Source organism: Vombatus ursinus, unplaced genomic scaffold (genome assembly GCF_900497805.2).
Source record: "Vombatus ursinus unplaced genomic scaffold, bare-nosed wombat genome assembly UNPS02014798.1, whole genome shotgun sequence".
NCBI lineage: Eukaryota > Metazoa > Chordata > Mammalia > Diprotodontia > Vombatidae > Vombatus > Vombatus ursinus.
The window spans coordinates 45,307,482-45,334,117 of NW_020954576.1; the positions used below are offsets into that span (position 1 = coordinate 45,307,482).

Genomic DNA, 26,636 nt, shown 5'->3' on the forward strand with positions numbered 1-26,636 from the left:
CTTCTATTCCATTGCCTAAAGTATTCGCCTTTCCTGGGAGTGAGGTGCTAATGTCCTCCTCCAGCTTCTTTTCTGTCATCTTGCCTTGGGGTCTGAGAGAGTTGTTATAAGAATGCCAGTGATTCCCACTTTGGTACCCAGGCAGCTTAGGTGGTGTGGCCTTGAGCATGAGAGGAGCCTACCTTCTGTCCCCTTCCACAGTAGATCGATCCATTTCCTCTCCGGCCAGTAACAGCTTAGATCTTGATGAGTTCCCATGTCTTGTACTTTCGCTCACTTACTCAGTGAGCAGGTTCCACCAGTTCCCATCTCACCTGTGAAGAGAGCAGGATGTGTCTTGAGCCTTGGGGCATGGATCTTCTCAGTGAGGGAGAAGAGTGTCTCAATGGAGATTTCCACCAAAAAGAGATTCAGTCCATGATAGAAAGGCAGTGGATCCCATGTCCCATAATCAGTTTTCAAAGAGGTGAAATGCTGGATATGGAGCCAGAGACTATAACTAATCTGGGCTCCAGAACTTACTAAGAAACCTCTCCTCTTCACTCTCTGTCCCTCTGAGTCAATCTCATTCTCTGGTTTTTGTGGGGGGAGGGGAGGGACCCGGCTACCTCCCTTCATCTGTCTCTCTCTCAATATGTCTTTCTTTGGCCCTCTCTGCTTTTCTCTTTTTGTCTCTTTCCTGTCTCCCCTTTTTTGTCTCTCTCTCCCTCCCTCTCTTTTTTTTTTGGTCACCCTCTCTGTCTGTCTCTCTTCTTGTCCATCTTTCTCAGTCTGCTTCTCTGTCTGATTCTATCTACCTATCTACCTCTATCTCCCTCTCCCTATGTCTTATTTTTGTCTCCTGCTCCTTCTGTTCTTTCACCTCCCTTCCAATGTGTCTTTCTCTTCTCTTGCTCAGTCTGCCTGTCTCCCTCTTCCAGTCTCTGGCTCTCACTTTCTATCTCTTTTTCCTCTCTGTCTCTCTCTTTCTTTGGGATGAAGTATAACAATCCCTGCTCCACACAGCCTAGTAGACTCTATGGGAAAAAAAAATTGACATCCGATTAATGAAACCAGCGCAGCTGGTACAGCAGTGACATCTAAATTGTTCCTTTGGTCCTGTTATTTTCTGTAGGAAATTCTCTCTCTCCCTTTCTCTCTTTTCCCTTTAAATCGCGTGCATAAAATACGCTAATAACAATCTTCGTTGCCTCTGAGTGAGTGACAGCTGAAATAAGAAAAAGACTAATCATCCCTCCTGCAGCCCTGTCACATGGAGATTAAATGAGCCTCTCTTTTCTCCCTGCCCCCCCCTTTTTTCCCCTCCCTGACTTGCTTGCTCTTTTCTCAATGAGAACCCTGGGCATTGGAATAATAATATTATAGACACAATCAGGGTGACAGTGGGGGAAAAAAATCAGCTCAGACCCATGATTATTCCTTCAATCTAATAATTATTTAAATACCAGATAACTCTTTTCACTCTAATTGAGGCCTTTCAGTTGCTGGCATTACTGGCACTGTTCCACTGGCCCCCTCCCTCACCTTGTGCTGCCCAACATGTTCCAAGGTCACTATTAGAATTCTATTCAAAGGGCCCACAGTCTACACATGACATCCAAACAGGTTTCCAATAGCTAGGATGCTGGAGCTAGTCCCTAATTCCCACCTTGCCTTGAATTTACAAAAATCTTGGGCCAGAAGTAGCTGATGAAGGTCATCTAATCCATCCCCCTGCCTTTGGGTAACTGCTCAGACAGAGAGCTGTCTAGCCTTACCTTAAAAGAAAAAGGACTCTAGAGACAGCATCTAGCACATAGTAGGTGGTCAATAAGTGTTGGTTGGATCAAATCAGATAATGAATGCAAAGTGTTTCACAAAACTTACAACTCTTTATAAATGTCATCTAACATTCAAAAGTCATCTAATTCATGCCCCTGCCTTCAGGTAACTGCTCAGGCAGATAAATGTCTACCCTTACCTAAAAGAAAAAAAGAAAGGAAAAAAAAAACAAAACACCCAAACATAGATTTTTAGCATCCACAGCACTCAAATAGCTAGGATGCTAGATCCAGTCTCTATGAACATACAATGCCAAATTGTCTTGAATTTATAGAAATCTTGGGCCAAAAGTAGCTGACAAAGGTCATCTAATCCATTACTCTGTATTTAAGTAACTATTTTATCTTACCTTAAAAAAAAAAGACCCAAGAGACAGCATCTGGCACCTAGTAGGTGCTTAATGAGTTGGTTGGATTAAATGAGATGGAATGTGCCAAGAGCTTTGCAAAACCTAAAGTGCTTTATAAATTAAACTAACATTATTGTTATTATTATTGTTGTTGAATTGACAGATAAAGACATTCCACAACCTCCCTTGGGAAGGTTCTCCAGAAAATCCTTCTAGTCAAGTTCTTTTTTTTTCTTTCTTGGTGAGATGGCCGGAGTAAACTGAGTTACCCAGGGTCACACAGCTAGTAAGTGTCAAGTATCTGAGGTCTGATTTGAACTCAGGTCCTCCTGACTCTAAGGCCAGAGCTCTATCCAATGTACCACCTAGCTGCTCCTTAGTCAAGTTCTTTTTAACATCTAACTTCAGTCATTCCTGCTTTCAGCTCTCTATGAATTCAGAAATGTCTTCCCTCATGCAATACCTGAACTTGCTTAGGAAGTAGCCTCAATTTAATGATAAACGTTCACATTCCTTTAATGCAAATTTACAGTTTTGAAAACATTTTTACACATTTTTTTCTTTGGATCCTCACAACAACTCTAGGAGGCAGGATTATTAGGATAAAGGAAGGATTATTCTTACTCTATTTTTATAGATGAGGAAAACTCAAACAGGTGAAGTGATTTTCCTGAGGTTACAGAGTTATCAAGGATGGAGCCCAGGATTTGAACTGAGATTTTCTACCCTCTAGTCCTCTGCTTTTCCCACCATTTTCAATGGTACCGAGAGACCTGTTATGGAATACTTGACCGCATGTGAAGTGACATTCTCCATCACAATATCCACTTGCTCATCTTTGGGAATGGCTAGCCCAGAAAAGGAGAAACGTCAATCCTTGGTTCTCCCCCATTTAGGAATGGGAGATGGCATGGTGCATAGCTTTGTAATTGAAGTCCAGAATGTGGGATTAAATTCTGGCTCTGCTACTTACTAGAACATGGTATATAATAGATGGGAGCCATGCTGGCCTTGGAGTAAGAAAGACCAAGGTTCAGATCTGCCCCTGAAAACTTATTATCATTTTGACTATGAGAAAATCACTTAAGTTTTATGAGACTTAATTTCCTCATTTGTAAAACTGGTATTATAGTAGCTACCTCAAAGGTTTGTGTGGAAGCTAAAGAGGTAGTTTAAAGCACATCATAAATGTTAGGTATTCTGATTACCTCTGTGACCCTTGGACAGATTACCTAACTTCTTGAGGCCTCAGTTTCCTCATCTGGAAAACAAGATATTGGACAACATGATCTCAAAAGTCCTTTCCAGCTTTAATGAGTCATTTGCTGGTTTCTGATTTCTCCCCCAGATCTCTGTTCTCATCTAACACCTTAACTTCCTTATTCTTCATGAGCACAGCTCTCCCTTTACCTCTCCCTGCACTCTTCCTCCAATTCAAGCTGACTTCTCCATTACCTTAACAGCTCTCTGTTCAAGTGGCATCCTATCTCTCCCCAGAAGGGCCACCCCAGGATAGAATAAAGCTGACTGTCAGATCCAATATCTGGTTATTTCTCATTTTAATATGTTTTTATTGATACCTTTTATTTTTACATCACTTAAATGTCTCTCAACATTCTTTCTTTCCCCCTCCCAGGGAGCTATCCCACACAGAAAAGAATATATATATATTTTTTTCTTTTTTTTTTTTTGGTGAGGCAATCAGGGTTAAGTGACTTGCCCAGAGTCACACAGCTAGTGAGTGTTACATGTCTGAGGCCAGATTTGAACTCAGGTCCTCCTGACTCTATCCACCGCCCCAAAAAGAATATTTTTTAAAGAAAAAGAGGAAAGGAAAAAAAATCAGCAAAATAGAACAATACATTGAAAAAGTCTAAAAACATATGCAACCTTTTTTCACTTTCTAATAGAGGCAGCAAGGTACAATAGAAAGAGAATTACTGGGAATTAGGTCCCAGCCCTATTGCTACTATCTTTCTGTGTGCTACTGGCATAATGACTTCCCTTCTCAGGGCCTCAGCTTCCTCATCTGTAAAATGGGGGGACTGCATTAGATGGTGTCCAAGATCTCCTGCTGGCTCTAGCAAATATGATTCTAAGGAGTCAGCAACACCCCAAGGCAAAAGGGGGTTCCAACCACTTTCTCCATTCTCCAGTTAGAGAGAGAGCTGGAGGGATCCAAAAGGTCCATCACTTACACTCCGTTGACTCCATGCCACTAATATTCCCCTTTTCCTCGTCCATGCTTGGAACCCCAGGGTTCTCGCTGCCATGACCTTCCAATTCTCTCTGCTGGAAGAAGAACAGTTAAGGTTGGTGTAGAGGTGGCAAAGAGAGCATCAGGCAGGACCCTCAGCTGAACTGCAAACTTCTAATTGCTATTCTTTTCCTGCCCCATCACTGAGACCTGCCTCCCAGATAACTCCTCAACTGGGCATTTGGTGCCATCTAGATCTGTCACCAACACCTGCTACCCAGATCCTTATCTGGGGAGATTCTGGGATCAGGCCCTTGAGATAAAATATTTAGTGGAACAGACTTCGCAGGCTTTGGTCTCTGTCACAGACATCCAACTTGGCCCTTTGGTGACTCAGTTCAATACCAGAAAGCAACACCCTCTAGTTTGAGGCTCAAGGTAAGAAAGTAAGTGAGAAGTTGAATAGAGTGCTGTTCTTGAGGCACAGTCAGAAAATCTGAGTCACATTTACTGTGATGGGCAGTTCAATCGTATGAGTCTGTCTCCTTCTTCATCTGTAAAATGGGGATTTTGCACAGGGGGCATTGGAAGAAAGGTGTTTTGCAAACTATAAAAAATGAAATATGAGCTCCTATTATTTTTTGAGAAATCAAGAAAATTCTGGATCCTAAGACTGTCTTTGTGTGATGGTGAGATCCTCTCAGCTGAGGTGGGAAGAAATGGACAGAGGTAAACATTGTGTATTACCTACCAAAAAACTACTGATGGAGCAGCTAGGTAGTGCAGTGGATAGCGCACTGGCCTGAAGTCAGGAGGATCTGAGTTCAAATCCGGCCTCAGACCAAACACTTGACACTTACTAGCTGTGTGACCCTGGGCAAGTCACTTAGCCCCAGTTGCCTAAAAATAAAAATTAAAATTAAAAAAAAAAATCTGCTGGGATAGAGTTTAGCCTGGTGCAGGAGCAGGGAGCAGATACCTGGATTAGAGATGATATAGGAACATAGGAACTGGAAACACCCAGGTTGAATTAATCAGCAAGCATTTATGAAGTACCTACTATGTACCAGGCACAGTGCTAGGTACTGGAGAATACAAAAACAAAGACTTTAACAACCATTCCTCTCTAAAAACTTACCTTCACATTCTATTGAAAGTCTTGCCGTGTTTTTCTAAAAAATCAACCAGCTCATCATTTCTCATAGCACAGTAGTATTCCATCACAATCATATTCCGCAACTTGTCTGGACATCCCCTTGATTTCCAGCTCTTTGCCACCACAAAGAGAGTTGCTATAAATATTTTAGAACATATAGGCTCTTTTCCTTTTTCTCTGATCACCTGGGGAAACAGACCTAGTAGTAGTATTGCTGGGTCAAAGGGTAAACACAGTTTTATAACTCTTTGGACATAATTCCAGATTGCTTGAAGGAGACAACTTCTAAATTGAAGATAGTAATCTTACTTTCAGGCTGTTCAGAAAACTTAGGGGAAACTGGAGGAATGGGGAAATAGGGAACCAGTCCTAGGGCAGGGCTGTAGGGGATCAAATACCAAAAACAAACAAAAACAAAACCCCAGTACCTGCCCTCAAGGAGCTTACGTTCTATTGAGGGAGACAATGTAATTCCATACAAGGATATATACAAAATAAATTTGAAAATGCACTCTTAGGCTGTTCAGAAACCAGGGACACAGGGAGCAAGATAAATGAAGTCTTGGAACCAGTGCTGAGACCCTCCTCCATCCCTGAACTCTGAATTCTGATAGGAAATTTGACCCTTTCCAGAGTGGCTCTGGACTGGAGCCACAGCTCAGTGCCATTAACTTTGGCCACTTAGGGCAACAGGCTTCCTCCATCTTTGAAGTCAACAGAACTTCTGAAAATCACATGTGTCAAATGACTGGGGAGGGTCCCATCTCCTCTCTAGGCAAGGGAAAGTTGCTGCTTTAGGCTCCCAGATTCTTAGAGTGACAGCCGCTCTTAATTGAGTGCTTCTCCCTGGCTCCAGGGACCCCAATCCCTTGGCCTACTACCAGGAACAACCTACTCTGATCAGATCCAAACTACCTAAGAGAAGAGGCCTCTATTGTCGCTGACGAGGAATCTTGACCTGCTCAGCCCAACCTAGAGGGTTAGAAATCTCTAAGTTGGTCACATTTCTAGCCTCTGAGAGCTGAGGGGGCCTTGGTTATGATGTCAATCTTCCTCATTTTGTCATTGTTCAGTCATTTCAGTCGTCTGACTCTTCATGACCCCTTTTGGAATATTCTTGGCAAAAATACTGGAGTGGTTTGGCATTTCCTTCTCCAGCTCATTTTACAAATGAGGAAACTAAGGCAAACAGAGTTAAGTGCCTTGCCCAGGGTCATACAGCTAGTAAGTGTCTGAGGTCAGATTTTGAGGCTAGATTTGATTAACTCTTTGTTTTTATTTTTATTTTATTTTTTCAGGCATTTGGGGTTAAGTGATTTGCCCAGGGTCACACAGCTAGTAAGTGTCAGGTGTTTGGTCTGAGCCAGATTTGAACTCAGGTCCTCCTGACTTCAAGGCCAGTGCTCTATCTACTGCACCACCTAGCTGCCTCTGATTAACTCTTTGAACTCTGAGTTTGATTTCCTTTCTATTGGAAGAGGGCATTTTCCTACCCAAAGTTATGGTGGGAGTGGAGCTGATGAAAGGAAATGCCCTTCCCAGGTGCTCCTCCAGCTAGAGAATTGGGTGAATTTCTGAATATCATAGGATTATCTTGAGTTCATTTCCCTCTCATGGAATATAAGTCTTGCTACCATCCCCTGGAATGCAGCTAAAAATACCCTCTGGCTTCCGAAGAGGAGCTCTTGTCTAGAGCTCCTGTGGGGAGGGAGGCTTTGCCGGTGTGTGTACAGCCGGAAAGGCCGGGGCAGAAGGATCTGAGGTCAGCCCTTGGCTCACCCTGGAGTTGCTTTCCTCTTTTTAAGGAGGCCTCTGGGACCTCATGACTCACCCCAATGAGCACTTGGGGTGACTCTGACCCAAGGTATGTGGGTCCTATCTCAGGGACTCTGCCCCAGACAGGGAGGCACTGTTGTCAGGCTTGACTCTAAGGTTCAGAAGAGAGAGCTGGAGGAGGGCTTAGAAGGCAAGGAATGTGGTGAAACCTAAGGCTGTGTGTCCTGTTCTAATTATAACCTGGCTGAGCCGGATGGGGCAGGGTTCAGGGGACTCCTGAACAGTGTTTGAATGAGATTTCCACCTTCCACTTGGATGTTTACAGCCCAAACACAAACACAACAGCTTTTTCCCAATTCTTGAGCTTAGATCTTGTCATGTTGCTCCTCCGCTCAAAATTCTTAGGCCCTTAGAGGCCATCCAGCCCAATTCAATCCCCTCATCTTACAGATAAGGAAACTGAGGCTTGGGGTGAATGAATAATACCCAGGGTATTCAGTGACTCCTGATTGCCTTCCAAGTAAAGTTTAAACTTCTTTGCCTGCATTCAAGGCTCCCTAGAATCTGAGACATTCAACCTTTCCATACTTATCTCATTGCTTCTCTTTCACGAATTGTGTTGCAGTCCAAGTGAACTATTAGGTGGCACAGTATATACAGCACTGGGCCTGGAGTCAGGAAGACCTGACTTCCAATCTGACCTCAAACACTTACTAGCTGTGTGACGCTGGGCAAGTCCCTTAACCCTGTTTGCCTCAGTTTCCTCATCTGTCAAATGAGCTAGAGAAGGAAATGGCAAACCACTCCAGTAAAAGTGCTGAGAAAACCCCAAATGGAGTCCCAAAGTGTCAGACATGACAAATGACTGAACAACAACTCTCCCATCTCTGTGTCTCTACTCACATTATTCCCACTTCCCCCTATCTAAAACACCTTCTCAACCTCCACCCCCATTGACTGTTTATAGCTTTTTTTAAAACTCAATTCAAATTCCCTTTCTCTGTAAAATCTTCCCTGCATCCCCTGGACCTTCCCTCTCAGACCTCCTACAGTGTTTTGTTTCACAACCTTTTAATGTATTTATCATGTAAGCCTGTCTGTTATAATTACATGTGTTTTTACTAGACTATAAGTAAACTCCTTAGAAGGAGACATCGCATCCTACCTAAACTTCCTATCTCCCTCGTTATCCAGCACAGGACTATACATGCAGCAGACACTTAATAAATATTTGCTGAGGGCAGCTAGGTGGTGCAGTGGATAAATCACTGGACCTGGAGTCAGGAAGACCTGACTTCCAATCTGACCTCAGACACTTACTAGCTGTGTGACCCTGGGCAAATCACTTAACCCTGTTTGCCTCAGTTTCCTCATCTGTCAAATGAGCTACAGAAGGAAATGACAAACCACTCCAGTATCCTTGCAAGAAAATTCCAAATGGGATCATGAAGAGTTGGACATGACTGAACAATAACAACAAATATTTGTTGAAATGAATGTCCCTTAAAGTGGAAGGAACCTCAGAGATCATCAAATCCAATCCCTACCTTTTATAACAAAGGCCCAGAGAAGTTGTGTGATTTCCCAGAGTTCACACAGGCAGTAAGTGAAAGAATTGACCCTCTGACTCCAAATTTAAAACTCTTCCCATCACACCAGGCAACTTCTTCAGCCCCTTCATTTCTCTGAGCCTCAGTTTCCGTTTCTATGAAAAGCCAATATAGTAACATTTAGACTCAAGTAGAAACAAGGGACCACTAAAAGCATCCATAAGAATTCCTGCAGGTCTCAAATTGACTTAGAAAACCATGTTAATGTGATCTGTGTTCTATTGTATTTGTATTTATTAGGTTAAATATTTCCCAATTACATTTTAATCTGGATTGAGCCATCCTCATCGTCGCCCCCTACCCAGGCTGCGTATTTGATACCCAATTTAGACTACCTGCTTAGTAATACCACTGTGAGATAAGCACTTTGTGAACCTTAAAGGACCTTTGATTCAGGGGCTGGAAGAAATCTCAGATCCAACCCCTTCATTTTACAGATGAAGAAACTGAGGCCCATAATGGTCAAGGGCTTTTTTCTCCAAAGTTACACAGGTAACAACTTTAAAGTGCAGTCAGAATATGAGTTGTGGTTATTATTGTTGTATTTCACAAATGAATAGTCAAGTAATGCCTGGAGTAGGAGTGACCCACAAACCTCTATTCCCCCTGCTTCTCTCTACCCTGCGGTGTCCATGGGGTGCAGTGTGGTTGAGTGAACATGACCCAGAAAACTACTTCCATTAGCAAAAGCTTGAGCAGCCTTTAATGCCGAGATACAGAATTAAGCAGCTTGCTGGGGGTGGCTGGACTTTCCTTGTCCAAATGGATGAGGAATCAGCAACCCTGCCTTCCTGGGGCCATTCTTCCTTCTGAGTGGCACTTTTGGGCCATTAGCCCAACCTAACTCAACTGGAAAACGGCAGTGCCTTTTTTACTGATAATGTGCCTGGCTGTGAGGTTAAAGAACAGGGATTATTTGGTCTTCAAAAGAGAAGGGTAAGGGGAAATGGGAGCCGAAATTATTCATGTAGAGCAAATCTATGACCAACTTTTTACAGAATGATTAGATCATGGATTTAAAGGTGGAAGGAACTTTAGGGGCCATCTAGTAGAAACATCTCATGTTATAGAGGAGGAAATATGAAGTGACAAGTCTTGAGTTCGCACAGACAGTAAACCTCAGAGGCATAATTTGAACCTAGGCCCCATGACTCCAAAGCCACTGTTCTGTCCCACTTTTGCTGAGAAAATAGTTCAATTAGTTCTAACTCCACAGCAGATAGAATAAGAGAAAATGAGTTTAAACAGAGAAAGAGTGCTGGTCTTGGGGTGATGAAGACCTGAGATCCAATCCAACCTCCTACACTTATTAGCTGTGTGACCCTGGGGCAAGTGATTTACCCAGCCTCAAAATCTTTATCTGTAAAGTGGGGTTGATGATAGCAAGATAGCATCTACCTCACAGGTTCATTGTAAGCCTCAGATGAGATAATACACACTAACATTCAGAGCTTTGCAAACGTTCAAGTCCTATGTTGGGGCAGCTAGGTGGCACAGTGGATAGAGCACTGGCCCTGGAGTCAGGAAAACCTGAGTTCAAATCATTTACTAGCTCTATGACCCTGGGTAGGTTGCTTAACCCCCAATTGCCTTTTTAAAAAAAAGTGCTATGTAAATGGGAGTTGTTATGAGAGGCATCACCTTGTCAGGAAGAACCAGATTTTAATTCTGCCTCAAGCCTCTATTGATTGTAAGACCTGGACCCGTCACCTAGCCTCTCTGAGCCTCAGTTTCCTTATCTATAAAATGGGAATAATAATAGCATAATTCTGTTGTGAGGAATAAATGAAATAATCTATGTAAGGAGATTTATAAACCTTGAAGCATAATATCAACACGATCTATTATAATCTAACACAAAGGAATGAAGTTGAGTTTGAAAAATGTTCCCAAAAAGTCTCTAAAAACAGTCAAGGTTTTTATTTGAATCAGATGCTTAGGGTATGAAGCTTAGATTGGGAAGACCCTATGATCTGGCCTTGGAGTCAGCATCTAGTCTTAGTTCTGTTACTAACTAGTCGTGTGACCTTGAACAAGACATCTAACTTCAATCTGGTCCTCAGTTTCCCCATTTGGGTTTTTTGGGGATAATACATGTGGAGTCACTTTTAACAGAAAAAAAAAAACCTTTACATCATGAAGACAGTCCTTGGAAGAGGTTCCAGGATTATTTGAGCAGGCCCAAGAATTGATAATGATCTATCCATTATTACAGTTAGAAAAATTAAAGCATAGGAAAAGAGGAAAGAATTCCTAAGAATCTATGCAGGAAGCAGGATTGGGGATTATTTAAGGGTGATCAATTCTCTTCCTCTCTACAACATTTCTGCCTTGTGTTTTCTCTGATAGGACAGTGAATGGACCTGTGATTTTTATTGAGATAGGGGACTCCTGGAGGACAAACTCCCTCTACCAAAGTAAAATTATCCCTCCCACATTGTGATTTTCATCATCAGGTTTTGATATATTGCTGGTCAGCATAAGAAATTAAATGGGAAATTTTGGGAAGTTTTTTAGAAGCCAAAGATGACACACAAAGACCAACCCTTGACACAAGAAAAGTACTTTTACTTAACATTGACCTACATATAGCTTATGACCAAATACTTAACCCAAATATTACAATAAGGTACTGTAAATACGCCATAAAAGAAAAAGAAAAAAAAATTCAGACTTCTCTGCTAAGAAGGGAGGGCCAAAAGTTTTTACATGGAACTGCTCCCCTAACCTCTGCGGTTAGGTAGGTTGCACTTTTTCTTGCATTTATTGTCATACTGAGTTGCCTGGAGCACTGAGAGGTTAATTAACTTGCCCAGGGTCACATTGCCAGGATCTGCTGGAGGCTGTGCTCCAACCCAAGCTTTTGAGGCTCCAGTGCCAGCCCTTGGTGCACTACACTGCGCGGTCTCTCTCAACGTCTCTCCAAAGTTTACCTGCATCTGACCATCTCTGCTTTGTGTTTTCCAGAACCATGTGAGTCTCACCCTTGGAGAGTGGGATAAACCAGAACTTGGAGAATCCGTCTCCTCTCCCCACCCCCTCAGAATGGAACAAAAGAGACCTTGGCCTCGGGTCCCAAACTCACATGGCTGGCCAGTGGTTCTGTTCTCGGTGGTTTGGGTGCTGCTCTTACCCCTGACGGCTGGTACCCCCCAACTCAGCACCTTTCACTCAGAGAACAGAGACTGGACCTTTAATCACTTGACTGTGCACAGAGGCACGGGTGCGGTGTACGTGGGGGCCATCAACCGGGTCTACAAACTATCTGGCAACTTGACTATCCAGGTGGCCCACAAGACGGGACCAGAGGAGGACAACAAGTCCTGCTACCCACCCCTCATCGTCCAGCCCTGCAGCGAAGTGCTCACCCTCACCAACAATGTCAACAAGTTGCTCATCATTGACTACTCTGAAAACCGCCTGCTGGCCTGCGGGAGCCTGTACCAAGGAGTCTGTAAGTTACTCCGTCTAGACGACCTCTTCATACTTGTAGAGCCGTCCCACAAGAAAGAGCACTACCTGTCCAGCGTGAACGAGACAGGCACCATGTACGGCGTGATCGTGCGCTCGGAGGGCGAAGACGGCACACTCTTCATCGGCACCGCGGTCGATGGGAAGCAGGACTACTTCCCCACGCTCTCCAGCCGCAAGCTTCCGCGCGATCCGGAGTCCTCAGCCATGCTGGACTACGAGTTACACAGCGACTTCGTCTCCTCTCTCATCAAGATCCCCTCGGACACCCTGGCCCTGGTCTCCCATTTTGACATCTTCTACATTTATGGCTTCGCCAGCGGTGGCTTCGTCTACTTCCTCACCGTCCAACCTGAGACTCCAGAAGGCGTTGCCATCAATTCGGCGGGTGACCTCTTCTATACCTCGCGCATTGTGCGGCTCTGCAAGAACGACCCCAAGTTCCACTCCTATGTCTCGTTACCCTTCGGCTGCACTCGGGCCGGGGTGGAGTACCGCCTTCTACAGGCTGCCTACCTCTCAAAACCTGGAGACTCTCTGGCCAGGGCTTTGAACATCAGCAGCCAGGATGACGTCCTCTTTGCCATCTTCTCCAAGGGACAGAAGCAGTATCACCACCCTCCCGATGACTCGGCCCTCTGTGCCTTCCCCATTCGGGCCATTAACACCCAGATCAAAGAGCGTTTACAATCCTGTTATCAGGGTGAAGGCAACCTGGAACTCAATTGGCTGCTGGGGAAAGATGTCCAGTGCACCAAAGCGGTAAGGACTCAATCAGCTCCCTTCTCCTCTAGGGCTGGGTTTTAGTTTTGTTTTGTTTTGGCGAGGCAATGGAGGTTAGGTTGCCTAGGGTCACACAGCTAGTGAGCATCAGGTGTCTGGATTTGAACTCCTGTCCTCCTGACTTCAGTGATCTATCCACTTCAACACCTAACTGCCCCGAGGCCTGGATTTTCTGGGCTGGGAATTTCCCATTGGTCTTCACTATTAATCTCTTCCTACTCCTCTCACCAGATCTATGTATCTCTAAAGTTCTGAAAGACCCTAGATTTCAAGAATCATGTTGCTAGTATATTACTAGTGAGTATAGTGCTTTGCATATAGGCATTATTCAATGAATATTTCTTGAAAGGCAGCATGGTGCAATGAATAGAGTGCTGAACCTAGAGTCAGGAAGACCTAGGTTAGGGGGAGCTAGGTGAGGTGGATAGAGTACCAGCTTTGGAATCAGGAGGACATGGGTTCAAATCCAACCTCAGACACTTACTAGCTGTGTGACCTTGGACAAGTCCTTTAGGCCAGATTGCCTCCAAAGGGAACAGGGAAAAAAGATCTGGGTTTAAATCACTACTTCTCTCTGAGACTAAGTTTTCTCATCTATAAATTGAAGTTTTAGAAACCAGATGGTTTCTAAAATCTTTTCCAGTTCTAAATCCTAATCTGGCCCAATCAATCAATCAATAATGATGATGACTTTTATAACAACAATAATAATAGCTGACATTTATATATCACTTCAAGGTTTGCAAAGCACTTTATATACAGTATTTTATTTGATCCTTATATTAGCCCTCTGAGGTAGGTGCTATTATTATCCCCATTTTACAGATGAGAAAACTGAGATGAGGTGGGCTAAAGTTAGGGTGGAAAAGGAGGAGAGAATGAAAAAAAACATACAGGGGAAGGCTGGAGGAAATATTAGGGTTAATTCTCCCTTGCATGGATTAGAGGGTGTTCCCACAAAGCAGGAGGGAGCCTTGTCAGGAGGAAACTGCAAATTCCTGTCTTGTCCTGAGTCAGAGGAGAGAGGAAACCGACACCCTTCTCTGCTCCTGTATGGCTGCAGGGAGACAGGGAGACAGGTCCAGACTTGTTACGTAAGGAGAATAAGGACACCAGAGAGAAGAAGGGATACAGCAAGGGGCTCCCCATGATGACAGAAATCAAAATAAGAACAAACAAAGGCCTGTTACTCGTAGCCTGCCACACAGTGACTCATAAAGTGTTTTCACATCCATTCCCTCCTTTGACCCTCACAATAGCTCTGTATGATTATCCTTATTTCACAGATGAGAAAACTGAGGTTTAGAGTTAAGCAACGTGTGCAAGGTCACTGGACTAATGAGTGGTGGAGGGAGGACACAGAAGTGGCAGGTACATGAAAAGATCAATTAGCTTGGAGTCATAGGGCCTGAATTTAAATCCTTGTTCTTAATTTGGGGCAAATCACTTCATTTCTAAAGACATTTCCAACTCCAGATCTATGATCTTATGCATTAAACCAAGGTCATATGCCTTAAAGCTCATTGCTCTAAGAAAATCAGATTGATGGGTCCCTCCCTTCTTTCTCTATGACTCCCATTGTTAGCTTTACTTTAAGCCTAGGACTGTTCGACTCGCTGAGAACATGACAAAGGAGAGATGGAACAGAGAGGGATTCCCAGTATGAGGCATAGTACGATCCTTGGGAACACAAGGTCATATAGCTAGACAGGACCGCAGAGGTCATCTAGTCCAATTTCCCCATTTTCTAGATGAGTAAACAGAACATCCCCAGGCCCAGGACTGATTTGTGGGTTTGGACACCAAGGGCCTGGAACCTGACCCCTGGAGCGATGCTAAGCTTGCAGGTCAAGATGCAACCAGATCTGAGCTTCAGAGAGGAACATTCTCTAGGTCCCCTCTCCATGGGACAAGGATGAGGGGTTGGGAGGAACAGGTAGTGGTGGGCGAAGCAGAAAGCGAAGGGCCAGGCAGTATGTGTTATTAAACTTTTTCTTTCGTATTTGTTGTTCACTCATTTTCAGTCATGTCCCACTCTTTGACTCCATTTGGTTTTCCGGGCAAAGATACAGGAGTGGTTTGCCATTTCCTTCTCCTGCTTATTTTACAGATGAGGAAACTGAGGCAAACAGAATTAAGTGACTTGCCCAGGGTCACACAGCTAGTAAGTGTCTGAGACTAGATTTGAACTCAGGTCTTCCTGACTCCAGGCCCTGTGTTCTATCCACTGTGCCACCTAGCTGCCCATGTATTTGTATTTGCTGCAGGTAATTATGTAACCCTTCTTAGATATTCCCTGATATTTCAAAGACCTGTGATTTCATTGCTATATGTGTACTGGAGGTCATTCCCTTCCCAGATGTAGAACGAAACAAGAGTAGAGGGCTGTGTCCTACAGACTGCCTGTCTCTCTTAGCCCAGGGACTGTGGCTTTGGCCCTGTTGGAAAGCTTGGATTAGGAGATGGGCTTTTCTAGTCTCTGTGGCCAAAACAACCAATCACTAAGTGACCAGTCACCCTAGCTCTGAACCTAGCTAGAGGCTGTTTCTAAGAATGTCAGAGCACAGTCCATCATTGGGCCCTCCTGGAAACCTCAACATCTTGGAAGGGCCTGCCAGACCCTGCCCTCTAGGGCCATCCCTTTTGAAAAGCCAAGACCATAATCCAGCCACAATGAGGCACCTGGGTATAACTTAGGTCTAAGGAAATCCCCGTATGGATAAGTATTCATTCAACAAACATCTTATTAAGTACCTGTTGTGTGCAAGGAGGCTCTGTGTTGAATACTGGGGATACAGACATGTATGTAACATGTGTGTATATGTGTTTGCATGAACGCATGCATGTATAAATATGTGTGTGTTATATGTATATGTGTGTGAATGCACATGTGCACATATACACACACTGTCCGAAAAGTCTTAGTGCAGTTCAGAGCTTTAATAGCTTTGAACTGCATTAAAACTTTTGGGAGTATACACACACACACACACACACACACTCATACAAACACATATATGGTTTATATATGTATATACACATATACACACTATATATGTAGTACATACCTTCATATACACCTATACACACGTATTTGCAATACACACAATAAATACGTATATATATATGCCCATACACGTGTGCATGTATGCATGCATGCATGTAGATATTAATAGGATTGAAGAGGAATCCATTCCAGGGGAGAGGGATGGTACAAGTCAAAACCCAGAGGTTATAGATGGTGGGACAAGAATAGGGGATGAGGATGAGTATCACTTGTCTGTAACATAAGTCATATGAGGGAGAATATTAAGAGAGATGGCCAGAAACATAAGTGGGAGCCAGATGGTGGAGAATCTTGAAAGCGAGAATTAGGAGTTCATACTTTGTTCAATAGACAATGGAGAACAGCTAAAGGTTTTCGAGTCGGAGAGCAGTGTGGTTCAAGAGGTACATTAGTATTACTCAGGCATCTGTGTGAAGGCTGGATGGGAGCAGGGACAAATTCAAAGCAGAATGATCAGTTGGGAAACCAATGAAGTAGTCTCAGTGAGAAGGGATGATACAATGAACAACATGCCTATGTAGAAGGAGAATTGACAGCATTGTAAGACCACAGGCATCTTTATAGTCCCAGCACATATCTTAGTGTTTTGCATATAGCAAGTACTTAATAATCATTCATTGAATGAAACATGGCTTCTGTATCTTCTAGTGTCCAGCCCCAGGGCCAGTAAAGGAAGTCGAAGGAGGAACTAATATAGATTAGGAAGTTTAGATCCAACTGCACTGCCTCCCAAGGACCTAAAGAAGGGAGAGGGAGGGGTGTCTGTGTGTATGTGTGTGTCCGTGTAACAGAAGAAGAAACAGACTGAGAGAGGTTATGTAACTTATTTAGGATCACATAGCTAAAAAGAGTCCAAGGCAGGATTTGAACTCAGGTCTTCCTGACTCCTGGTCCAATATTCTGTCCAACACGCCAGCTAGTTGTGTCATTAAAGACAGAGGATCACTGTCTAGTCACATTTCAGGTAAGGAAATGTAGGCTTTGGTCTGCTGGAACCTATGCCTATCCAGGAGTACTTCACCTTCACCTGTGACATGAAAGGCTAGCTTGAGTAAGCTAGCCAAGCTCATCCCTAACTCTGCTGCCATTCTACTCATGAGTAGCAGTAGTAATAATGATAATAACTGACATTTACATAATGTGTTATGGCTTTCAAAGTGCTTTAAATACATGATCTTATTTGACCCTTACGATAACCCTGTGAAAAGACACATCTTCTATATGAAGAAGATGAATCGCAGAGAGGTGAAGCTTGTGGTCACGTGGGAAGTTAAATGGCAGAGCTAGGATACTAACCCCAATCTTCTGATCTTATATCCAGAGTTCTTCCACAACACACCCCAGGCTGCTTCACAGGGTTCAGAAGATAGCTCTTCCCTGCTGAGGGTAGGATGTCTGTGGGGGAGGAGGTTCCTCTAGTGCTTTCTATGCTTCCCACAATAGTCATTTCCTTCCCCCCTAAATTTGGACAAGACTCATTTCCGTATCAGGAAGGAGCCGCTAAGGGAGGATTAAATGCTATTTCTCTGGCCCACAGTCCGATGCCTTTCTCCATGGAGCACTTGGCAGTGATCAGCCATCAAGTACCAATTGAGTACCTGCTATACCTTATAGAATTCCTGCCCTATGCTTGTTACCCCATGGTAGGAGTTGGGGAAAGGGATGTGTTAGATGGAGTACGGAAATAAACGCATAAGCTCTTCCTTCAAAAAGCTTGCAGTCTAGCAGATTGAGTCATGGAATCATAACATTTTAAAGCTGGAAAGATCACCTGGAGCCAGAATTCTTAACCTTTATTGTGTCCTAGATTCCTTTGTCAGTCTGGTGTAGCCTGTGAACCTCCTTCTCAGAGTAATGTTTTTTAAATGCATAAAATAAAATATATGGGATTACAAAGGAAACCCATTATATTAAATTCAGTTATCAAAATATTTTTTTAAAACAAAATAATGGACCCCAAGTTAAAAATTCATGATGTAGAGGCAGTTTGGTAGAATGGAAGTCAAACATGTCTTCGAGGCCAAAGACCAGAGTTCAAATCCTACTCCTAATACCTAGTTGCTGGGTGTCACTGGGCAAGTCATTTCACCTCTCTCTAAGCCTCAGTTTCCTCATCTGTGAAATGAAGTACTTGTACTATCTTTCTCACTGAGTTGCTGTGGAGAAAGAACGTTGTTAAACTCAAAGTGGTACATAAACAGTAGCTAGTTAGTCAAATTTCTTCATTTTATAGATGAAGATAGAGAGAGATAGAGCTTCAAGAGGCCACAAAAGATGCTGAGTCCAACCACTCATTTTACACAGAAGGAGGCAGAGACCCCGGGAAGTTAGGTGACCCAGGAAGATCACTCAGTGAGTGTCAGAGACAGGATCTGAACTCAGATTATGGAGGTCCAGCGAGGTCAGTAGTGCTCTGCACAGAATAATAGGTGCTCTAAATGTTGAATTTGAATTTACTCAACCAAGGTTACTCCACTACATGGTGACAAAACCAAGACAAAGCCAAGTCCATGTGCCCTGACTATTAATTTAGCACTCTTTTGTTGAGCACAGTGTGAATTGGAGACTGGGGAGAACTGGAAGAGCTCTGCTTGCTACCAAGGGCATCTGGACAGAACTGCATGGCCTTCTACCCTTTGCCCTTAAAAAGTGGAAGACGTAAAAGAGGGTTGGAGATGTTTGAGGTCATCATCTCAATAATAATAATAGCTGACATTTATACAGCCCTTACTGTGTGGCAGGCACTGTGTCAAGTGCTTTACAATTATTGTCTCATTTGATTCCCACAACAATCCTGGGAGGTAGATGCTATTACTATCCCCGTTTTACAGATCAGGAAAATGAGGCAGATCAAGATTAAGTGACTGGTTCAAGGTCACACAACTAGGAAATGTCTGAGGCCAAATCTTCCAGACATTAGGCCTGGCATTTGATCCACTGTGCCACCCAGCTGCCCCAAGAATCCTACTATACTAGAAGAATCTTTTTCAACCAATCTTTAATATAAAACATCTCTTGTATATAGCCCCTTCTCTCCAGGTCAGGACACAGTCACAACCCCAGATCAGGCCCTCAATTACCTCTTATGTAGACACTACAGTAGCTTCTAACTGGTTTCTCTGTCTCAAATCTCTCCTAGCCCTAGTTTAGTGGAATCAAAGTCATATAGAAAGGAATCTCTGTGGGGCACATATTGGCGACCACATATTAGAAAACACAAATTAATATTATTCATGTTGTACTGTGTTTTTACTTATTTTGCAAAACAATTCCCGATTACATTTTAATCTAGTTCAGGCTGAACTCAAAGTTTTGCCGGCTGACACCTCTGACCCGGCCTATTCTCCATTCAGCTGCCAAACTGATTTTTTCTAGCAAGAAGCTATGACCATTTCATTCCCCTATTCACTCAAGAAACTCCAGTGACCCCCTACTGCCTCCGGGATCAACATAAACTCTTCCGTTTGGCATTTAAAGATAATAACACAGCCCCTTCATACCTTTTCAGTTATTCCACTCTATGATCCAGCAATAATTGGCCTTCTAGCTGCTACTTGAAGAAAGACTCCATCTCCTATCTCTATGCTTTGGTCCTGGCTGTCCCCTATATCTGGAATGGTCCTGATCCTCGCCTCTGCCTCCTCACTGCCTAATTTTCCTACACAATCCAGCTTAGATCCCACCTTCTGCAAGAGACCATGTTTAGTTTCCCCCAACACCCCAATGCTAATGCCTTTCCCTCTCAGATTTCCTTCCACATATACTGTATAAATCTTGTACGTACCTACTTATTTTACATGTTGTCTTATTAGGGTAGGAACTGTTTTTTGCCTTTCTTTGGGGCCCTAAAACTTGGAACATTGCCTGACACATAGTAAGACCTAAATAAATACCTGTTGACTGACTGAATAAAGGTAAGGATATAGAAATCAGGGAAGAAAAATGACCAGAAGTCCCCTGCCCTTTAAAGAAAGACTACATACTAACACTCCCTGATGACAGAAAAATTCCAGTGACAGAGGTGGAGGAAGGAAGGGAACACACTGGACTTAGACCCCACAGGAGGTTCCTGATATTATACAATGTAACTTTTTTTTTAATGAAGCCCCTACTATGTGTATAGTATTATGCTAAATCCTGGGGCAGATACAAAGTTTAGATAGGATAAAGTCTCTGCCTTCAATGGGTTTGCAGTCTAGTAGAGTGATAACAGCGACCCAGATGAGTCCAAGACACAATAATTGCCTCGGAGAGTTACAAAACAGTTTTTTGTTGACTGGTTCATCCTTTGGTTGATATATAAGAGCTCAGGAGGAAGACTATTATTGACTAGGAGAATCAAGGAAGGCTTTTTGGAGGAGGTGGTATTTCCAATTGGATCTAAAAGGATCTAGATCCCTGGTGAACGAAGAACATAGAAGAATCTAAACTAGTATTTCAACTTTGCAAGCAGCCGCTAGTCCCCTCCCCCAAAGTGACTTAGTGACAACTTTGGATGAATAGTAAATCATTCTATTCATAAGATCATAGATTTAAGGCTGGAGAGAATCTCAAAGGCCATCTAGTCTAACCTTTTCATCCAATAAATCACTCCCTGGGTACCTCTTGGAAGGCTGTCTGTAGGGTCTTATGAAACCTCTCTGTGGGTCAATGAATAGTTCTTCATTTTTCAGTCTCTCAGAAGAAATTTATTAAGCACCTAGCATTTCCAGGTAATAGAGGATGAAGGACAATCTGTCTCTATGAGACTTCATCGGCCAATGATGGTGACTCTGAGTATGCCCAGCATCTCAGACTTGAAGGGAAATGACCATTTTCTGCCTTCATCTTTACTCATGATTGTTCCCTTCCTTTTTTTCCAGCCGGTCCCCATAGATGACAACTTCTGTGGCTTGGACATCAACCAGCCTTTGGGGGGTTCCACTCCTGTGGAAGGGCTCACCCTCTTTACCACCAGCCGGGACCGAATGACATCAGTAGCCTCCTATGTCTACAATGGCTACAGTGTGGTCTTTGTGGGTACCAAGAGTGGAAAGCTGAAGAAGGTAGGCACTTTAATGTACTCCAGGTGTCATGGTGGGATTTGATGAAAGATGCTGGCACCAGGACTTTCTTGAAGACAGCAATGGGAATGGATCTATGGGCAACTAACTCGTCCAGGGGAAGAAAGGATCCAATTTGTCAATGATCTAGAGTTTGGTTTTTTTTTTTAAACCGTGGGCTGGCTTCCTCTACCAACTAGTGTGCCCCCACCCCCTACCTCCTCTTGCCATTATCTTGTGGGTTTTTGTTTGTTCTTACTTTAAATATTTTTATCTATAGCTTTTGTTTTACATCACCTAAATTTTCCCCCTGAATCCCTTTCCCTTCCTCGTCCCAGAAAGCCGTCTTTTATAACAAAGAATTTTTTTAAAAGAAAAAGATTCAGCAAAATGCACCAATACAACAAAAAAAACCTGATATTCTAAGTAATGTCCCACACCTGTCTGCCATTATCTTGCTAGTTCAGCATTCCAGCCTGTTGAGGCACTGAAAAAATCTTGATTGTGTCATCATAGATTAGCTATTCCCTCCACCTTTATGGCATCCACAAATTGGATAAGAATGCATTCTATGACTTCAGCCAAATCTTTGATAAAAATGTTGAACACACCTTCAGTTGGTAGATGGATGAGGAATTAAAACTCATTTTATTCCTTCCCTGAACTACAAAGGTACATTTTCTTGGAAGCTGGGGGGCTAGAATCAAACAGAAATTAACACCAAATAGGAACAATTTTTGTATGATCTGGTTTCTCATTGTTCAAACCATAATTGACCCCTTACCCTCTAATTAGTCTAGATAGTGGAATACTGAATTCATTGATCACAAGTTGCTTGTTGTGGTTTGTTTTTTTTGAGAGCCTGCACGGACGCAGAGAAACTGGTTGAGGCTGGGTAGGGCCCTTAAAAGAGCGGAGGTCTTGCAATCAACAGAACTCAAGTCTCTGCTTTGAGAGTTATCAGTGTGACCACAGACAGCCATGTCATCTCACTGAGCCTCAATTTCCTTGACTGTAAAATGGAATAATAATAACTTTAACTTGTAGCATTGTTATGAGAATAAAATTAGATAAGGTATGTAAAGTGCTTTGTAAACTTCAAAGCCCTATATAATGTTAGCAGTTACTATCATCGTCACCAATTATACTACCACAAGGTATTGTGAGGAAGCGCTTTATAAATCTTTAGCATTATATAAATCCAATCCAGTTCAACAAACATTTATCAAGGCCCTACTATACTAGATACTAGAGAAAATAGGATCAAGAACACATAGTCCCTTCCCTCAGTGAGCATGCAGTTTGATGGGGTGCTAAAGGGAAGGACAGATAAACAAATAACTGTAATACAAGTGCTAGGTGCAAAGGAGGGGTCCAGGTAAAATGTTAAGAGAAACTTGTAGAAGAGATAACTTTCCCGTTAGGGAAGGGAGGTTAGGAGAGGTCTGGGAAGAAACATTTCATGGAGGGGATGGCATTTGAATTAAGCCTTGAAGGAAGGGAGAAAATTCAACCTGTGGAGAAATAGAGGTGGAGAGCAAAGGTTTGGAGGCTGGAAATGTAGAATGAAAATGGGATATGGAGAGTAGGGCAATTTGTCATGCGGAGTATCTTACAGTGGACAGAGCACTGGCTCTGGGGTGAATTAAATCTTTGACTCCATAGCCGTTTGAATTTGGACAGGACACAGCCTCTTCAGGCTTCAGTCTTCTCAACTATAAAAAGAAGAGGTTGGACCAGATTTTTCCTGAATTCCCTTCCAGCTCTAGATAATGATCCTATGAAGGGGAGTAGAATAAAATAAGGCAATTATTATCTCATTTTTCTCATCCATCATCATCATTATTATTATTAAAACTCATAATAACAATTTTAAACCAGCCAGGGTCAGGGTGTGGTTGTTGGTACGCCACTAAGCTGGGGTAGATGGGTATGCAGCCAGGAGTTCCCACCTCTCCTTCTCCAGCTGGATGAACCCTCAGCCCTGCCCTGGGAGCCTGGGGAGCACACAGTCTGGGGAGCAGCTCTCCCTAGCCACGATGACATCACCAGCTAGAGAATGCAGGCTGCCTGACTTTGGCAGCCAAGGAGGCCACTCTTGAGGCAGGCTAAAGCCAACAGCTTGTACCTGCTTGTCAAGCATTTAGGGCTCTGGGAACAGGAGCACAATCTCATTCATTATGTGGGATTATAGGAGCAGCATTTTTTCCAGTCCCAGCTTAATCCTTCCTCCCCTAGACCCCTCCCCAACACCTGCCACTGACATCCTCGTGGAGACCTTCTTGCATCTCCCTCTTTGAGGCTGACCCAATCATCTCCCTCCTCATGGCTCAGTTGAGGGCCTTAGAAGGGAAAGGATTTGGGAAGGTGGGGAATGAAGGGTAAGGAACCAGGACAGGGAGGACAAGCAGGAGAGAGCTTCTGGGAGAATCCCTGTGAAGGTGACAGAAAGGGGTGAAAAAACAGATATGGGTTTGGCATGAAGGCAATGAACCTTCCACATCTTGTCTGGTTCACATGTCACTGGAGAGCTTTCTTCAGCCCTTTTTCTGTCCAATCCAGGTGCTGCCCTGCCGCCGTCCCCCCCACCCCCAACTGGCCTTGTGTTCCTTTAGATATCCATGGAGGAAATACCTAGAAAATGTGCCTCCTGCCTTCCTCTCCTGAATCTGACAGCTAAAGCTGTTTTCCTAGCATGGAGCAGCCTTCTTTCCAGGGGAAAGAGTTCAAAGAATCTTAGAACTATAGAATCCTGGATCATCTATCCCAGGGAATTTTATCCTGTTCTATGCCATGGACCTCTTTGGCAGTCAGGTGACACCTGTGGACCCCTTCTCAGAATAATGTTTTTAAATACATAAAAATAAACTACATCAGATTACGAAGGAACCCAATTATATTGAAATACAGTTATTAATTTTTTTTTAAATTTCTTCCAATCTATTCATCTTGCAAATGAGGAAATCAAGGCCCAGCAAAGTGACACGATTTGCTCAAAGTCATGCAACCATGACTAGAACCCAAGTCTCCTAACTCCCATCCTGGTGCTTTTTCTACTAATGTCAATGAGTGGAACTGAGTGCACCATTCTGGAACACATAGCAATATGTAACGAAGTAAGCTGTCAGTGTGTTTCCTGCTATGCTTTCAATTCCCTGGGTAACCCTTTGAGTTGAAGAAAGGAAAGCTCAGGGTGCAGTGAAAAGAGTACTGAAGGTGAACCTGAATTTGAGCCCCAGCTCTGCCAACTTTCTATCTGTGTGACTGTGGGCAAGTCACTTCCCCTCAGGAGGCCTCAGTTTCCTCCCCTGTAAAATAAGGGGACTGGACTCTAGGGTCCTCTCCAACTTAGTTCTAAAAAGCATTAGTGGATTAATCCAGAGTAGAGGGATTTGGCCACCCTGGTACTAAGCTGCCCAGCATCTGTCTGCTTTTTTGGAACACAAAGTTCTTTCTTATAAAGCGTCTTTCCAAATTGAATGCTCAACTTGGACGTGTTTAGCTGACTCTGTAGAAAACATGGCCCCAATATGTATAGACAAGTCAGTGGGTTCAAGGGTGGGGCAGGGGAAACCACAGCCTGTGGGGCACTTTCAGACACATAAGCTGGCTGATATTGGCTTGTCCTTTGCATGACTGTTTCTCTGAGTTTGTCACTCGCCTCCTTCGGCATGCTCGCCCTCAGCTTCCACATCTACCTTCCAGGGAGCTTGACAGCTCTGAATTCTCAACCTTGTTCCTTACCCTGCCCTGTAACCACCCCCACCCGAGGCCCTCCAATGGACCAGCCTTTCAGGAAGCCCTGGAATGTCCCCAGGAAATGCTTCTCTAGTCCCAGACCCACAACTCTTTCAACATGGAAGGGAAAATAAAGAAGAAAATAGACAAGTGGGGGGGTGGGAGGACGGAAGCTGAGGGTGTTCAGCTTTCATTTCTTCCCTTGCTGAGCCATGCAGCTATCAGCCTGCTCCATCCCTGACCCATAGAAATAGGCCATCTCTATGGGTTGACAAACTCAGAGGGGAGAAACAGACTCACTGACATCATTACACTCTCTTCCTTGCTACCGAAAAGCACTTACTACGGGCCTGGTGCTGAAGGTAGTTTGGAAACATGAGCTTCATGGTGTGGCATCCGAGAAGGATCCTCTGACATCATCTAATCCAACACCTACCCTAGGAGGACTTTCCTCTCCCAAATCCCCAACAGGTGGCCATTTGTCCTTCAACTGAATTCATTCATTCATTCATTAAGCACCTGCTGTATTCCAGAGGGACTAAAGATAAAGACAAAAACCAAAATGATTCCAAACATCAAAAAGCTTCCTTTTCTTGCAAGGACATAGAGAGAAAATTATCTTTTGGAACTCTCCCAAGGGTTATATATGTATTTAGATCAAAGGGATCAGAGATCTGGAGATCTGGAAGAGAACTCTGAGACCTAGAGAGGTGAAATGACTTGCCCAAAGTCATAGAGCTAATGAGTGGCAGGGCTAGAATGGGAATTCCATGATTTCCTTTACTATCCCTTGCTGGTCTGTCAGCTTAAAGCAGTTGGGTCAAATGGAAACACAGGTCCCTGCTGGCCATATATTGACTTAGAAGACCACAAATTAACATTATTTATGTTTTCTTGTGTTTTTTTATTTATTTTGTTAAACATTTCCCAATTACATTTTTATCTGGTAAGGGCTTCTGGGGGAGTTTTGTGCCTTTGTGGCAGATAGAGTTGATGCCTCTAGTCTAAAGGTTCGAATTCTATGGATAGTGGGTTTACTGGTCCTGGTCCTCTTTTACTTGCCACCTGTGTGGACTTAGGCAAGTGCGAATAAATCTCTGAGTTTTGCTTTCCTCATCTGTACAATAAGGGTGTTAGAAGACTGATTAGATGGTTTCTAAGGTGCCTCCACTTCTAACCAGATCTTTGATCCTGAGAACACTTGGTAGAACTTTCAGAGAAGCAGTAAGTATAGTGGAAGGTGTGATGCCTAATGGAGGCCTGGGTTTGATTCTTACCTCCGACAAAAGCTAATTTGGGAGCTAAGAGGTCAGCTAAGTGGTATACAGTGGATAAAGTGCTGAACTTTGAATTGTGAAGATCCGAATTCAAATCCCCCTTCAGATAAACATCTTTACTAAACACTTTACCAAACACATTAACTAGGTGACTCTGGGAAAGTCATTTAACCCCTATTGCCTCAGTTTCTTCATCTGTAAAATGAGGATAAGAACAGCACCTACCTCCCTAGTGGGATCAAATGAGACAACTTATGTACTTAGCAGATCTTAAAGTGCCTTGTAAATACTAACTACTACTACTTCTTCTTCTTCTTCTTCTTCTTCTTCTTCTTCTTCTTCTTCTTCT

At 43.4% G+C, this 26,636-nt stretch overlaps 1 protein-coding gene across 1 annotated transcript in view; it reads left to right on the plus strand.

Moving 5' to 3' along the window:
• Positions 1-26,636, plus strand: part of PLXNA2 (plexin A2) — a 316,420-nt gene that overhangs the window by 26,262 nt on the left and 263,522 nt on the right. The window contains exons 2-3 of the mRNA XM_027871180.1: positions 11,877-13,142; positions 21,093-21,275. Coding sequence (XP_027726981.1) covers positions 11,955-13,142; positions 21,093-21,275 — 1,371 coding nt within the window. The 5' untranslated portion in view covers positions 11,877-11,954. The remainder of the gene's footprint in view (positions 1-11,876; positions 13,143-21,092; positions 21,276-26,636) is intronic.